The sequence below is a fragment of the Chelon labrosus genome, assembly GCF_963514085.1.
Source record: "Chelon labrosus genome assembly, chromosome: 5".
In the NCBI taxonomy this organism is placed as follows: Eukaryota; Metazoa; Chordata; class Actinopteri; order Mugiliformes; family Mugilidae; genus Chelon; species Chelon labrosus.
The window spans coordinates 15,664,543-15,679,503 of record NC_140341.1 but is presented as its reverse complement, the minus strand read 5'-3'; the positions used below and the strand labels follow the sequence as shown (position 1 = coordinate 15,679,503).

The 14,961-nt window shown below is 47.5% G+C and overlaps 1 protein-coding gene across 1 annotated transcript in view; it reads left to right on the top strand.

Annotated features, from left to right (window-relative positions):
- The first annotated feature begins 824 nt into the window (after positions 1-824).
- anos1 (anosmin 1) overlaps positions 825-14,961 on the top strand; it is a 40,070-nt gene continuing 25,933 nt past the window's right edge. The window contains exons 1-2 of the mRNA XM_084544589.1: positions 825-1,054; positions 6,887-6,934. Of these exons, the coding sequence (XP_084400715.1) occupies positions 863-1,054; positions 6,887-6,934 (240 nt within the window). The 5' untranslated portion in view covers positions 825-862. The remainder of the gene's footprint in view (positions 1,055-6,886; positions 6,935-14,961) is intronic.

Sequence of the window (14,961 nt, the reverse complement as noted above, 5' to 3'; positions counted from 1 at the left end):
CTCATCAGAGAACGGACATGGGCCTTCTGAAGGTGTCCTGTGGTGTTTGGTAACAGAATGCTGTCAGTGGGGTGCCTTTGGGTCCTATGGGTTGAGAGGAGGGGCCTCTGTGGATCAGGCTTGTTCCAGTGCATCCTACAGATACTTGATCACTTTGGGATCTAGTGAATTTGGATGTTTTTTTTTTAGTTGTTCCTAAACCGTTTTTGTGTGTGTGTGCCTGCGTCAGGCTGCATCCTGCTGGGGATGGCTGCTGCCATCAAGGAGTGTCATTGCTATGGGGTGGGGGGTGCCTGGTCTGGTCTAGGTGGGTGGCACACGTCTAAGTAACATCCAAAGTTTCCCAGCAGAACACCGCATTGCCACAAGATAATATTTACTTCTCCTGTCAGTGGTTTTAATGTTGTGGCTGATCGTTGTATACAGCGCACGAGTGTGTGTATATAGAGATGGATCTAAGTGCTCAGAGATAAAAACACAGTGTCTAGCCGTGCACTGCTGCACTGAGCCAGAGTAGATTAAAATACAGTGGGTATAATATTGTATATGTTTCCATTTGCGCACATTTTCATATTACACGTTCTTATTGTAAACCACGTTTTCCACAAAGACCATTCTGTCCCTCTCGCCTGTGCTCCTGCTCCCTGATCTGATTTGAGTGCTGTCCAGGAACCGTGCAGCAGTCTACCTGCTTCGACGCTCCCCGCGCCCGTCACTCACCGCGGCGCCCTCCAATCGCAGCGCTCGCCAGCCCGTGACTCCTCCCCGGTGTATAATTGAAGTTTCTTTAGTTTCTTTCCGCGGAGCCTGCGCGCAGTGTTGTCCGACCCGCGGTGGGATTAAATACACAACGGCGGGGACGATGTTTTCCAGGAGCCTGAGCGTGTGCGTGACCCTGTGCTTGTGGATTACGGCGTTAACGAGCCCCGGGAGCGCGTCCGCGAGGAAGCAGGACGACTCTTTCTTCACTGCCAGCATTTACCGAGCGAGATGCGCCTCGAGATGCCTCAGCCTGCACATCACTCGCATCTCCGCTTTCTTCAAGAACTCCCAGGTACGAGCATGTGGTCACTGAAGGTCCCCCCCGCAGGGAAAAATCGGGGGGGAAACAGATCCCCGCGTTGCGTTCACTGGTCGATGCTCCCCACGTTTAGTCAAACCTGCTCCTCCTGAGCCCCATTGTGAGGAGACAGCAGCAGCAGCAGCAGCAGGTCACTTAATGGTGCAGCAGACTTCATTTAGTTTGGCTTCAAGAAATGTCACTGGCTAAGACGCAATCAGTTGCAGGGATCTCAATTTGCTTCGGAGTTGCAGCATCTGGTTGCCTGCACGTGTGTACTGGGACGCTTTAAACCGTTTCAAGCCTAATTATCACATATCAGGACTTGTGAGACTGAGGCATGATGAATGCCTCTCAATTGAGCCAGTTTCCATTCATTACTTGCTAATGATTTGAATAGGAGACATCCCCTGCTTTCAATGCAAATGTGATAGCCGCTGTTGTAGTCTGCAACTTTTCTGTTAATACAGAGAATTAGTGTTGTGATGCAGCCTCTGTAAAATAGCTGTGTGTGTGTGTGTGTGTGTGTGTGTGTGTGCGCTTTGGATGATTTGGTGTCAGAAGTTGTTTTCCACCCTCCACTGGACGCACTGTCCTCCCCTCAAGACTCCAGAGAAAAGAGCCGGGGCCACTGATCCCTCTTCCCCTCTCGCTCCCTTCCACCGGCTATCTGTCTGGTGGTGGTGGCTTGCCTTTTATGCTCGCCTCATTTGCATTTGCAAGGCTTGTCCTCCTCAAGGTGCCTTAATGAATCCCTAATTGTCAGGAAACACCGGTGGGGCAAGGTGAATCTGTAATCGGGGCTAATGAATCAGCAGAGCGTCCCCCCGCTTGTTTCTGTCTCGCCCATTAATTTCACGTTGAAAGCACTCATTGATCCAGTGTGCTAGTGCGGGTCCGTGGGACACAGACCTGCTGCGGTTAATTCCAGCAGTTTTATTAAGGGGTAATATACAACCGGGGCTGGAGGATGAATACACTTTAGCTGCAGCGAATATCCTGTTGGGGTGGAAAACGAGCTGTTTCTTAAAGTGCAACTTGGCGAGCGGTGTCTGGGATTTATTTTGAGCCGGTTCCAAGAGTGTGTTGCAGCCCAGGCTTGCGAAGTTGGGGAATTAAATTAGTCACCAGCTAGGAAGTCAAATAACTGATGGAGTCTCACCTCTAATGAGCAGCTAATAGTCAATATAATTGACTGCAGAGCCTGAGAGTCTGAGACGAGCCCTCAGCGAGGGGAAAACGAGAGGGAGGTATTTGTCTGAAGAGAGGGGGCATTTTTGTGGTTGCCGATAAGCAAGGTTGCTTGAGCAAGCTTGCACGTCTAAGAATAGGCGGCAATTGTTGATAGTGTGCGAGGACTTGTCTTATGCGCAGCCCCTTTCATCATGTGAGGATGGGGGGTCTGGTCAGCTGCAAAAACATATGGCTCCCCCTCCTCCTCCTCCTCCTCCTCCTCCTTCCCCCTCCACTGCCCTCTACCCCCTGGCCCTGCCAATAAATGCCAGCATCACACCTCGCGGGCTTGCACAGGATACGCACCACCGGAGGCTACCGGCGCTGCTCCTGCCGAGGTCACCTTCCTGCTAAACGCCGGCGCCCAATTTGCGCTAAACGTGATAAGCTCTAATGCGATGTTGCCACAACAGCGTAGCACGCTCAGTCAGCACAAACCCACAGGTGGATCTGCTTCCCTCCGCCGCCAGATCCTATTACCGGCAGGCAGCGGCTCGGCAGGCAGCTCCACTCCAGTGATTGAGACGACAGACCTCTTAATTCAGCGCGGACATCCTTCAGGGGTCATTTAATACTCGATAGGGAAACCAAGACACACAACACTTTCCACCTTAATGGAAATGAAACGCCTCAGCTGTATGTCAAAGCGGACACTTTCGCCTAACGTTTCTCAATATTTCACAATATCCAGTAATCTGTACGGGCTGCTTACTTATTTTGGTTGCGGTACAGGAGGCAGTTTGTCTCTCTTAACACGTTTTGCAGCTGAAATCTAAAACACTCTTGGTGAGGTTTAATTTGATCATTCTGCGAACGCTGGAATGGCACTTGGAGAGTTTGGATGTTATTACAGATGTCACGGACACCCACGCGTCTTTTCCCTTTTTATGTGGCTGCATCAGAATCCGAATCAGAGGCTTTTGTTTTAATTTGCCACAGTTTCGAATTAGCGTGAAATGGAAACAAGTGTGGAGTTGGGAAACCCATGGGTAGTCCGTTGGTTGTCAGATTTATAGCAACTCCGGATTTATTGATGTAATAGTATTTCCAAATGCAGATTTATTGACATTTTACTCCACTTTTGGGGAACTTGTCACCCCAGTACAATAGACAGAGGGGAACACCCAGCCATAAATATTAGCCTCGGACACTTTAAAATATTAAGAGCGAGCTGGGAGCCCTGTGCAATAATGTATTCTGAAAGCATCAGGCTCGTAGTGGATTATTTATGTGGGGGACACGTGAAGCCAAAAACAAGGTGTGTCCATGAGGTCTTGTTATTACACTGAAAGCAATAAAAATCCAACATTTTAAATTCAGTCATTCATTTCTAATGTGTAGTAAAGGCTAAGCATCTCGCCTGAGAGATTTGTGTTTGAAGCGGCGGGAAGGGAAAACATTGGAAAGTAGTTTTTCCGTGTCCCCCCGTTCTCGCCTTTGATACCGAATAACCTGCGGTTGGGATCGGACCTCGGCCGGTGCTCGTCTCGTGCGTGCGCGCGCGGAGTTTTTCATTAGTGAAGACAGCGGATGAATAGGGGTCTATGTAGCTTGGCCTCACCTCTCTGTAAACGCTTTTAAAACCATGACAGTCCCTGTCTGTAAATCTCGGCCCGCGGCGCTGCTACACCCTGAGCTACCTCACTTGACAAATAGCCCTCATTCCTAAGTGGAGACAACTTTACACCGGCGTTGTTTGAGATCCCTGAAACACCCTTTTATGTTAACGTTGGATAGCGCGCCGTGCACATTAGCTCACTTTCAGAGCGCCTGTCAAATAATTCATATAGAGTGAATAATTGATGGGCCGAGTGACCACAGCCCTCACGCCCGCTCAAGTCGAAGCCTAAATCTTGAGGCTTTTTTATTTTAGTGCCGCATTTGTGCCCTTAAGCAGGAGTTATTTTGGTGTTGCCTAAAGACCCCTGTGCTGTCAAAGGAGACACAGAGACACCAGTCTGTCCTTTGAAGTCCCGTCTCCTATTAACTCGGTCAGACGTGTACAAGGTCTCGCAGACCAGCGGCGTTTTTTCCACTTGTGGAAATGCTGGAAAGCACACAGGCGGGATTAAAAGCAATTTAAGAACGTGCCATCTGAGTAAACCGAGCTGATCTGTTTAATCCAAAATCAAAGGCACAAAGGAAACAAAGATTTCCATTTTCAAAAGGTGGAATGGTATCCTCGAAGATAAAAGCTTTTTTTTTTTGTTCGTGTTTCTCTCGGTTGTCTAGACAATGCAACACGCCCCTGGCCACCTGCTCCGACTTCTCAGCTGACAACGGGCGTAATGTATCTGCGTGATAAATGCCCTGTTTACATGACTCCTCTAGTCACGACACCGTCGCCGACAAAGCAGAGTTCACCTCATTTGTAGACCACTGTCTGGCCTCCTCTCCTCGACCCCAGTCACACAGGAGGATATCTGGAAAGAATTCATTCACTTGAGTCCTTGACAGTCCTCAGCACTGCATAATGTTCAGGCTGCCGAGGAATGCCACGGTGAGTCAGAGGGATGGAGTCCTGACCTATAATTATTCCCCGTTGGTCCTTGAAATGGTTGGGGTCAGGCCTGGACAGCTGGGGCAACATCCTGCTGAGCTTCTCTGCTACAGGGATGCTGTCACACAGCAAAATTAGCTCCTCTCGCGGATGTGGCCCTGTCTCTGCTGATGGATGGGCAAAGAAAGGTGTCAAAAACAGGATTGATGATTTAGGACGCGGTCTAGAGCCGTGACAATCTGTATAAATTACCCGGAGGCATCGCCTGCCAGTGCAAATGTCAAAGTTTTATTTATAAGTGGTCTCCAGCAGGGTTTGGCTTTGTGGGATTGATCGGGTTGAAGATGTTTGTAGTTGGCAAACTCCGCGAGGATTTTAATCACACGACGCGGGACGAAATGATCCATCAGCGAGGAGGAAGTCGTATTTTTTAATAATAAATGTTTGGCCACAAGGGTGGAAGGTGTTCTATGTCACACACAAAAACAAATAAAACCTGCAGATGCACAATAAACCCTTCAGCCAAATGAGTTCTCATTTCCTCTACCGTTAGCAAGTCTCCTTAGCGCTCAAGCTCATATATTTTGTTCCTTATCTTCCGTTTTTTTTTTTTGTGTGTGTGGAAGAGATTCTCTGAAGACACGACCATCCAACCACGGATTCCTTTGAAGCCGTTCGACCATTATCCTTGACACTAAAAGCGCAGCACTTACTGGTACTGGATGTCAAATTAAACCCTTTAATGATAACTTCTCTCCCAGTGTCTCATGGGAAATTTCTTCTGGATTACATTGCGGGGAAAGACTTTGAACTTGACATTGAACTTAAGCAGACCTTTTGCCTGGAGACCCCTGAAGTTTGGCTGCATCTCACCTCTTGGTTGTTTTTTTTTATGTTTTTACAGGGGGAGCACAGGGAGCATCCAAAACTTAAGCCCCAGGTCATTAACTAGAACGAATTCCATTAGTGTAACTCTAAACTCAAAGCCTCCATTGAGACTGTTTGCTTTTGATTACTTGTCACTTTTTCAGAAGTCTGGAAAAGGATAAAATTGATAGTTTTCCTGCAAGAATGAATCACATTATTGTGTTTAATGTGACGGGTGTTGCTTTTGGAGATGAACCCACTCAACATTGCAGTTCCCCTACAACTGTTAAGCTTCTCCGGCCTATTTATTTTATTTTAAGTCCTTTCTTGCGACTTCATTAGTGAATATTATGCTTACTTTAGGTTCATTAAGCGTCCAAAAACTCAACTCCAAATGAAGGCTTCGCATCTGTGGATGTGGAAATAAGCAGCTGTGTCATCAGCGTAATGTTGCATTTAATGCTTGGTTATTGTGCCTGGAAGTGGGCACAAAAAACAGCCTTTTCAAATTTCAAACACTGACCTAAAGGCCCCTCGCTCTGACAAACGACGCGTTAAAACATTTAGTCTCTTTTGTGGCGGCAAACTGATCATTTATTCCAAAGCTCCAGCCGTGCACTTGCTATCCAAGCACAATTATGTTCGCAGAGAATACTTTTTCATCCTAATGGAACACGGGAAATGACCACTCACACACGCCATTTACCCCCACCGGTCCTTCGCTTGATAATCCTCCGTATTTACACTTTGAGGGCTTTATAAATACACAGCACTATTAGGAGCAAATGTTTGCCTTGTCGGAGTGCAGAAGGTGGCACTTCCACAGCAATTAGAGGAAATTGGCAGTATCTGCAGTCTACACAGGAGTGCTGACATCAGTTCCTGCCTGAGTGACCTCGGGGACGTCTGTTGCGAGATCAAACAAGTCCTCAGAAGAGCTGAGGTCGCCGTGCTCTGCTGAAACTGACCAGAGGTTCGCCCTAGCCTTGGTACCGTGACCCCCACCTTCCTGCTCGAGTTGTTTGCACTCGGCACGCACAGGCTGACTCAAAGGCAGTCTTTCAAATTTCCCTACTGTTGGCATTATTCTTAATCAAAAAGGCAGTGACGCAGTGCTGTAGGTCATATTTATTTGATGAATTGATGAATGTATTTTCAACAGGATGTCTGGTGACTGATGGTGTTTTTTTTTTTTTTTTCCTTCTTCTTCTTCTTCTCTTTCACAGAATAATGGATCCTTGGTTTGGTGCCAGAATCACAAGCAGTGCTCCAAGGTAGTGTGGTTTCATTTCTTTCACGAGTGATGTGCATGCTACATACATGCCTCATTATCAGGGTAATACAACATAAAGTGTACGAGTCACGACAGGACCGGTTTCGTCTTGTCGGCAGGAATCACGAACTGTTGACATAGCCTCTCGTGAGAAAAACCCTTTTCTTTTCAGCCGGCGCTTACTCGGATTGCCTCTGCTTTCATTGACACTCATTTGCTCTTGTAATCGGAATACGCTTAAATAAGACCTGAGGACGTTTAATGCCCGCCGATTTACGAAAAGCAGAGTGTGACATGTTTTTGCCTCTCCGTTGTCACTCGGAATCTCAGTCGGGTGCATTATGGTGAGCCTCCCGCAGGGCTTGTTTGTGTGTTGTGCCCTGTCCCAAAGAAGGTTGATACAAAGCTGGTGTTGACAGCTCCTCTGAAAAGATAGTGCTGACATATTCTATCAGGCTCCCGGAGCTGTTGACAAGGCCCTCTGAGATGTGCTATATAGACTGCAGACATAGAGCACTATGGAGCTGGAATAAGAAGGAGGATGCGCTAGCCGAGCTCTCGTCTCCCGGCGCACACGGCGAAACCAGGATTTAGATTTGTGTGCAACTCAACAGGAATACTCAAACAGGGCAAAGTACCTATTTCTGGGGTTTTACTTCATGCTACTGTAAAGATGATGACAAATTAGATTTAGTCTTTATGACCTTAATCAGCTTTTCCTAAGTCCACAGATTTGATTGTACTATATTGTAGTGGAACGCACACAGAGACACGGTTGCACAACTGAAAACTCATTTAAATATATCTATGCTATCTTAACTCGGCGCCAAATGCGGCCTTCATATTAATCACAATCAGGGTCTGGTGTCGACTGCCTCGTGAAATCACCCTTTGTCTTTGATTATTAAATTCCTTTTGTGAATTTCAAATGGCTTCCAAAGACAATTTGCATTCGCCCTGGATACGGCAGAGCTATTGTGCTCTGTGCTTTCCTATAGGTGATTTCTCTTAAACTTGGTATTTAGCAGCGCACGCCTGAGTTATATGTTTAAACGCGGCGCGGTAATTTAAGAAGCTCAAGGAACTGCACTTGATGCTGCTCGAGTCAAGAAGGGCAAGCCTGCTTCTTCTTCTTCTTCTTTTTTTTTTTAACCTTAATATTGTGAAAGTTGTTTCTCTCCTTTCCACTATGATAGCCAACATCAGCTCCTGGCACCAGCCGTTCCCCAGTCATTCGGCAGGGTTTCATGTTTGAAAAAGGCTTTTGTTGGCTGCGAGTCTCGGGACACCATACTGTTTTCATAATCAACCAGCTAACATTGCAGAATCTGCGCAAACGTCCTGAAACCCTTTAACGGACTTCTTGTTCTCCCTTTCATAACAAGCACGTCAGTAAGCACGTCTTTATCCCACGTGTTGGCTGTAAATGCGCGAGGCCGGATTTGATGTAAGCCCTTAAAAATAACGATACGCTTGCTGTCGAACAGCTGTGAAGCTCTGCTGCTTTGGCGTCCCAGTTTCAAGGGCTCTTTTCGAATCTGATTCGTTTAATTGTATCCCGGGTTTTTGGTTTAGCCGTGCAGGATGCAGGGCCAGCGCGCGGTGCTTCAGCTTAATTTGCAGCGGGAGGTCAATATTTTGGTAGCAAACATCACCACGCTTCACACCGCCATCAATGGCTCGAGTGCACACTCGGGGCCCGTGTGCGGTGTGTGTGAAAACACAGAGCTATTGTGGCCACTCTAACAATTGTATCAAATGGGACCATGCTGTACAGTGGTTCCCTGTGAATAGCTCTACAGCCGCTGATTAGCCTCTTCACTTCATGAACAGCACACAGTCAAACAGAGAGACAAAGGCAGTGGCTCCGGGGGGAGTGCGTTAGGGCAGAAGGCCTGTCCACCCAAGAGCTCTGTCAAAGAGCCACTGAGAGCTCCCTGCCTGTGAAGGAAATGCGAGGAAGGGCTGCCTAATAGTTCGGACAAAGATGCGGTGACCCCGTCCATCTGTCCACATTTTAGGAAATCAAGGCCTCCCGTTTCCATTTGCGACGAGAAAGTCATCCCAGTCGCCTCGCATGCGGCGTCCAGAGTCGGCCCTACTCCCGATTGTCCCCATTGTCATGGTAATTAACCTGCTTGCCCTTCTCTCCAAAGCAGAGCGAGGTGGCATTTGAAGAGCCGGGGAGTCATTATCATGCCGTAAGACCGGACCAGGAGAAAAACTCCATTCAGCGGGGAGACGCCAGGAAAGCAGACAGCAGGCGTTTCTATGAGCTATTGTCATTGTGTCTCCCTACTGTTAGCGCTCCCCACTTGAGAAGTTTGGATGTGTTTGGATGGAAGTTTTAAAAACTCCAGGGTGTTCTCCTTTTCTGCCGGGGCAAAGAAAATAGATTTTTTGTGTGTGTGTGTGTGTGTGTGTGTTTGTGTGTGTGCTTGGGAGACTGGTGTGCAGAAGCAGCCAAGAAGCTTTCCACATTCAGAGCGTAGCTGATATTAGCTGGGTTCGCTTTCCCCATGGGTGCGATCCAGACTCCACATCAAATGCTAGGATTGACTTAAGGCGGCTAAATGCAGGTCTGCAACAAAGTGGTGCGCTTCATTACTCGAACTTCTCCCGGGGAGGGTTGAGGAGAAAGGACATGAGCATTATGCCTGGGTAAGTTGGCCTGTGGTGAGTCAAAGGAAAGTGCCCATCTCCTTTAATTCCTGAGGCAGAATGTGTAATATTTTTCTTCCAAGCAAACTAAATGTTAAAAAAAAACCTCTGCTCTTTTTCCTCTACTCAGAATGATAACTCAATGATTTAGATTGAGTGGTGTTGAAGCTGAAGAGAATGACAGTTTGCAGGATAGCACCTTTTAAGAGGAGATGTTGACCTAGTCAGCCGTGGCCCTGCTTTTACTTACCAAGCATTTCCTAAGGGAAAAGCTTTCAAACGGCAACATTGTCTGGTCCCCATTCGACGGCAACGAGTCGTGCACGTCTCTCTCGGACGTCTCGCGCGTCCCAGGTGGCTCCTTTGAGCGCTCTTTTCTATCCGTCGCACACTAAGCTGCAAATTCCAGCACAAGAATAAGAAGTGTTTACTCTTTTGGATTACGTCGCGGCCTTCGTCCTCGCGCGTCGGAAGCTTTGGAGCGGTTTTCTTGAATAACAATCGCTGGAATGCTACTATGTCACATTCAAAAGTGTCTTTCAAAGCACACTGTCAACCCCCCCCTCCCTCTCTCTCTCCGACCCACACATTTTCTCACGCCAAAAATAAAATGGTCAAACTTCCCCGTCATTTGTTCTTTTATTTTTTCTTCTGGGTCAGTTGAACCTATAAAATTAATTCAAAAGCGCCACCTTAGTCCCCAAAACAAATACTTTGGAGAAGGGTCACTTTCTCTTGAAGCTTTGAGAGCGTGCCAGTGCAGTTTGCAAGTCTTTTGTGTGGTCATCTTTTCTTCGTTTGGGGGGGTTAGGTAGTATATTTTGGACTGAAAAGATGTGATAAAGCGGGTGCTGGTCGGTAGTTTTACAGCTGGGCATGGCTGGGATTATTAGGTGCTTAGACAGACTTCAAAGCACCTTTTGGTCATGTTGAGGCCAGACATTCATTGCACCTCCCCGTGTTAGTCACATTACCAGCACCAACACCTCAAAGCAAGCGAGGCCAGAAATCAATCAGTCGGGTTGGCTGTGTCTGGATTGCCTGGCAGTGTGGGCGTAAGGAGAGTGTAAAATTTTAGGAACAGCCCGAGCCAGACTTAATTTAAATTCCAATTTCATGTCTGTGTATGTGACACGAGTGGTGAATTTTGAGTTGGCGGCGGAGAGCATGCACAGAGGCAGAACTGTTTCTCCGAAGCTGTTTCTTTTTGCACTTTATCTACTTCGAGGCAGCGTGTGTGTTTGTGTGTGTGTGGGTGGCAGAGGAGTGTGAAGCAAGGCTGGTCAGTCCCAGCAGGAAGGACCTGATCTGGACATGGTTGTTAAGTTTCATTGGTTGACGGGGAGGGGGGGTGAGTGAGTGGGGGGGGGTTGCTTCATTGGCTGCTATCTGTGGAGCTCATTATTCACATGGTGGGTGGCAGGGAATGAAAACCCCCACTGCAAAAAAAAAAAGAAACTAAACAAAAAAAAAACAACTAAAGACGTGGCCACAGGAGAGGAGAGGAACCGAAGAGGCTGTGGAAGTGCAGTTTAGGCTTCTTCAGCACTTAAAGCTCGGGTCTAAAGCTCCTCTTTTGCAAGGCCGTCTGTTCAGTGTCTGGGTGACGTGCACTCCAGGAAATCCTCCTTGAAGAAACGCACCTGTGCTTTTCTAACCCCCCGGCAGAGCGCAGCTAGCCCTTTTAGACGGCGGCTATTTATTTTTTAAAGATAATCAACCTTTCACAGATAGCCCCATCTCCTCCGTTCTCCCCGTCAGGAGGGATTTCGTTCTCTTGAAGGATTAATGCAATCAAAGCCGCTGTGAAATCCTCTTGTAGCAATAACCACCAGTCACACTGAGACAATCCGCTGTCATCTGAGTGCTTATTCTCAATCTGAGGATGTATTGGCTGAATAACGCCGGCTGCAACGTACACGTATCGCATTACCTTTGCCACCGTTTCCCCTTCAAAAGCTCACGTGCCCGGGGGGCATTCACTTCTGCGGCTTTCCTCGTCGGCGTCAGCCGTGTTTTGTCAACAAACCGATCGTGCCAGCAGTCGCATCGGCGAAAGGAAGATTAGAATGTAAGAATCTTATGGCTGATGTGCCCGGCAGATCCCGGCTTATCAATTTATTCCGGCTACCAGACTGTCAAAGCTGCTGCATCTCTCGGATAAATCCCAGAGATTGTGTGACAGTTTCGGGACGGCCGCAGAACCCGGAATGTATGTCAAACACTGCGTGATCAACGGCTCTCTTAACCTTTGACTCGACAAGAGGAGTCATTTATACTCCAGAGTTCCTGACTGAACACGCATCAAAGTGCTTCGGGTTCCTTTTGTTTGCCTTCCGCGGCTATATAAATCCAAACGTCTTTATACAACACACGCACAGGTGTGCCCTCGCTTTGTGAAGTGCCGTGTTTTGAAACGGATAAAAGAAAATTCAGTCATCACCTCAAGCAAACAGAACACATTACGTCTCGTTTTAGCGCCGCACGTCATTATTGTTATTCCTCGGCGTGGATGTGTTGTAGCTCTGAAAGGACGCTGATAGGGATGGCTGGTGTGAAGAGCCGTTAGTGGACCCTGGAGGGGGGGCAAGTAGGATTAGTGAATTCCAAGTGTTTTTGAAACTCAAATAAACAAGCGGAGATAGTGTTGGAATGTGACTGCGGCGTGGGATTAGCACGGCTTTCCTCCCCATCAACGGCGTGTTTGTGTTAAACATGTTTTCGCCCTACATTGGAGCTGAAGCGCCAGGTCTCATTTGATCTGAGACGAAGGAGGAGGAGGTGGGTGGGTGGGGGGATTGAGGCAGCTTGAGTGGTCACCGCAGGGCCCGACCCAGAAGAGCCGACATCCTTTATCTTGTTTACTATCGCCTCAGTCTGCGATGACTGATGTTGCCATGGCAGAAATGCATTTTTCATCCCCTGCGTGGAAAATACGAGTTCATTATTGTGGCTGTAAATCAGCCGTATGGACAGATCTATGCATCTGTTACCATAACATTATTCAGCGTGATGGCGTGGGTGTAAATACAGTAAATCACACGGCGGCGGGCAGATCTGACGTGGCTTTCAGGGAGCAGTGGAGAGGGTTTGACTTTCCCATGCCGCGTCACCGTGGAAGGCCCCGTCGGCCCCTTTATCACCGATCTGACCCCACGTGATGGATACATCCTGTTGAGTCTAATTGTCATGAAATGTAAACCGAGCCCAGAGGTGGGTGATAACCGAGGCTCTCGTTACGGCCGCTGTAATTTTGACTCTTGTCACTGCCGAGCATAACAACGTGAGACGGCAGAGGACCTGTAAGAGAGAAGGAGTCCTTGGCCTGAGTGTCTGGGTGAAACTTCAGAGTCATTAAGTATTAAGCGAACTGCTATTGCATTCCGCAGCAGACAAAGCACAATTCCGGGCTAAGCTGTGTGGGCTTCTTGCTCATAAATAAGGCAGGCACCTCTGATTGTGGGGTAAATGTATAATTCATGCATTGCCCCTCCTGCTCCTCCTCTTTTCCTTCTCACTTTCTGCCAAGCTATTCCTTTTCAGCTCTTTGTTGTCTGCGCCCTCAACTGCATTTAAATTAATAATTAAAGTGATGCTCGAAGAATGTCTGTGACACCACCTGCTAGCTTACTCACCGTCTCTGACAAACACAGAAGAAAGCCTCGAAACCTATACGTTTCCCCCTATTCCCCTCCCGCTGGAGATGGAAATCTACTGTGTTTTTGTTGGTTGTAAAGATGAAGGAGTTATGACTCCGGGAACTCTCTCAGCCCGTGTCGCTCTCAGGGCTTGGAAAATATGTTTAAAGCAATCATTCTTAGTTAGCTATCATAACTTTATCTTGTGTGACTTATAATTAGGTAATGATGTTGATGTGTTGCTGTAATGATGCCAAGTGGCAAGCCCTGGGGATGAGAAATGAAGCCTAGGTGAAAGCAGCAAAAACTGCAGTTGAAAAAAAAAGTTTTTCCATTAATGACAACTGTAGATGGGGTAAAGGCTTAATGTTATGCATAATTAAGGGTGGGCCCGCTTTGAGTGGCCTCACAGGTTGCTAGCTGTTTGCCTTGGTGTCACCACCCCAACTCAGCTACGCTCAAGTTCCACTCCTTTGCCCGTTTTCAAATTGAGTAAAGGGGGCGTACATGCAGGAAGAGACTGGCAGATATGCGTCGAGAAGAAAACACGGGATCTACATTGCATTCGGTGACCGATAGGTAGGTGGAGCGGTACCAAGTTGAACTGATCTCAACGAGAGTGACTGATGCAGCTGACCGACACATGATGCAAACAGTTCCTCAAACGCTTGCAGCAAGGACCACGACTTTGGTTCGCATCCACCGGTTCGCCATGCTGACGGCGGGCGTGGAGCTTCGTCGACAGTATTTTCTTTTCAAATAGAGAGCGGTGAAACTCCGTGCAGTCCATGATTTAAGTTTATGTTCTGCTTGTTTAACTATGAAACATTTATGGTGGGAAATATACAAAGGCGGTTACCTCGGCAACCAGAGCCTTGAATGTCCACTAGTGAACAGTTGTCAGCTACTAAGGGATGGGCGATGAGTGAATTGCTTTTCATGTGGACGAGGCTTTAAGCAGAGCGAGGCGCTACAGAAGCTTTAAAGCCTCGCTTCAGAAATCCTGTGGGCGACGCCGCTGAGGGTTTTGGATGAATATGAATGAATGAATAATTCACATGATAATTTTTAGATGTTTATTTATTAGCAGGAATGACAACAAACACAATGATAAATGGTATGTCTCAGGTGCTGCTGGTTGTCACCTGCAGACATCTTGTCCTTCCCTCAAACCAGCTACAGATAAGATGAGGTTTCATTTCATCTGATGCCAGCTTTCCATATGGCGTGGATGCACTGTTGGGATGATTCAGGAGAGGAGACAGCTGCCAATTTGCTCCACTCATATCTGTAATACCTGTTTTCCACATCTACCTCCAAGAATTCGTGGAAGAAATGGAGCACAGCAGCACCAGCGCTGTTTATGTGCTTCCTTTCCCGACTACAAAAATCCTCCACTGACACTATGGGCCCTGTGGGTTTCCTGTTTGCAGAGGCTTATGTAATTGCCGAATTAAACACCCCACAGCCACTGCTGCGGTACAGTTTTATCTGTTTCTCCTTGAAATAACAGACCAAAACTTCACAATCAATATCAAAGACTCCATTTCTCTGTGCGCAGCTTTTATTCTGATGCTGTTGCTCGTGAAACATCAGCGCAGACTGATTACAACCATTTCGGCGCCAATTACTGAGTTAAATTCCCACCTGTCTTCCCTTACCGGAAAGTTGTCTCGGTAAGCAAATGCACGCACACGGGGAAAAACAGCTCTTGTGTGAGCCTGCCGAG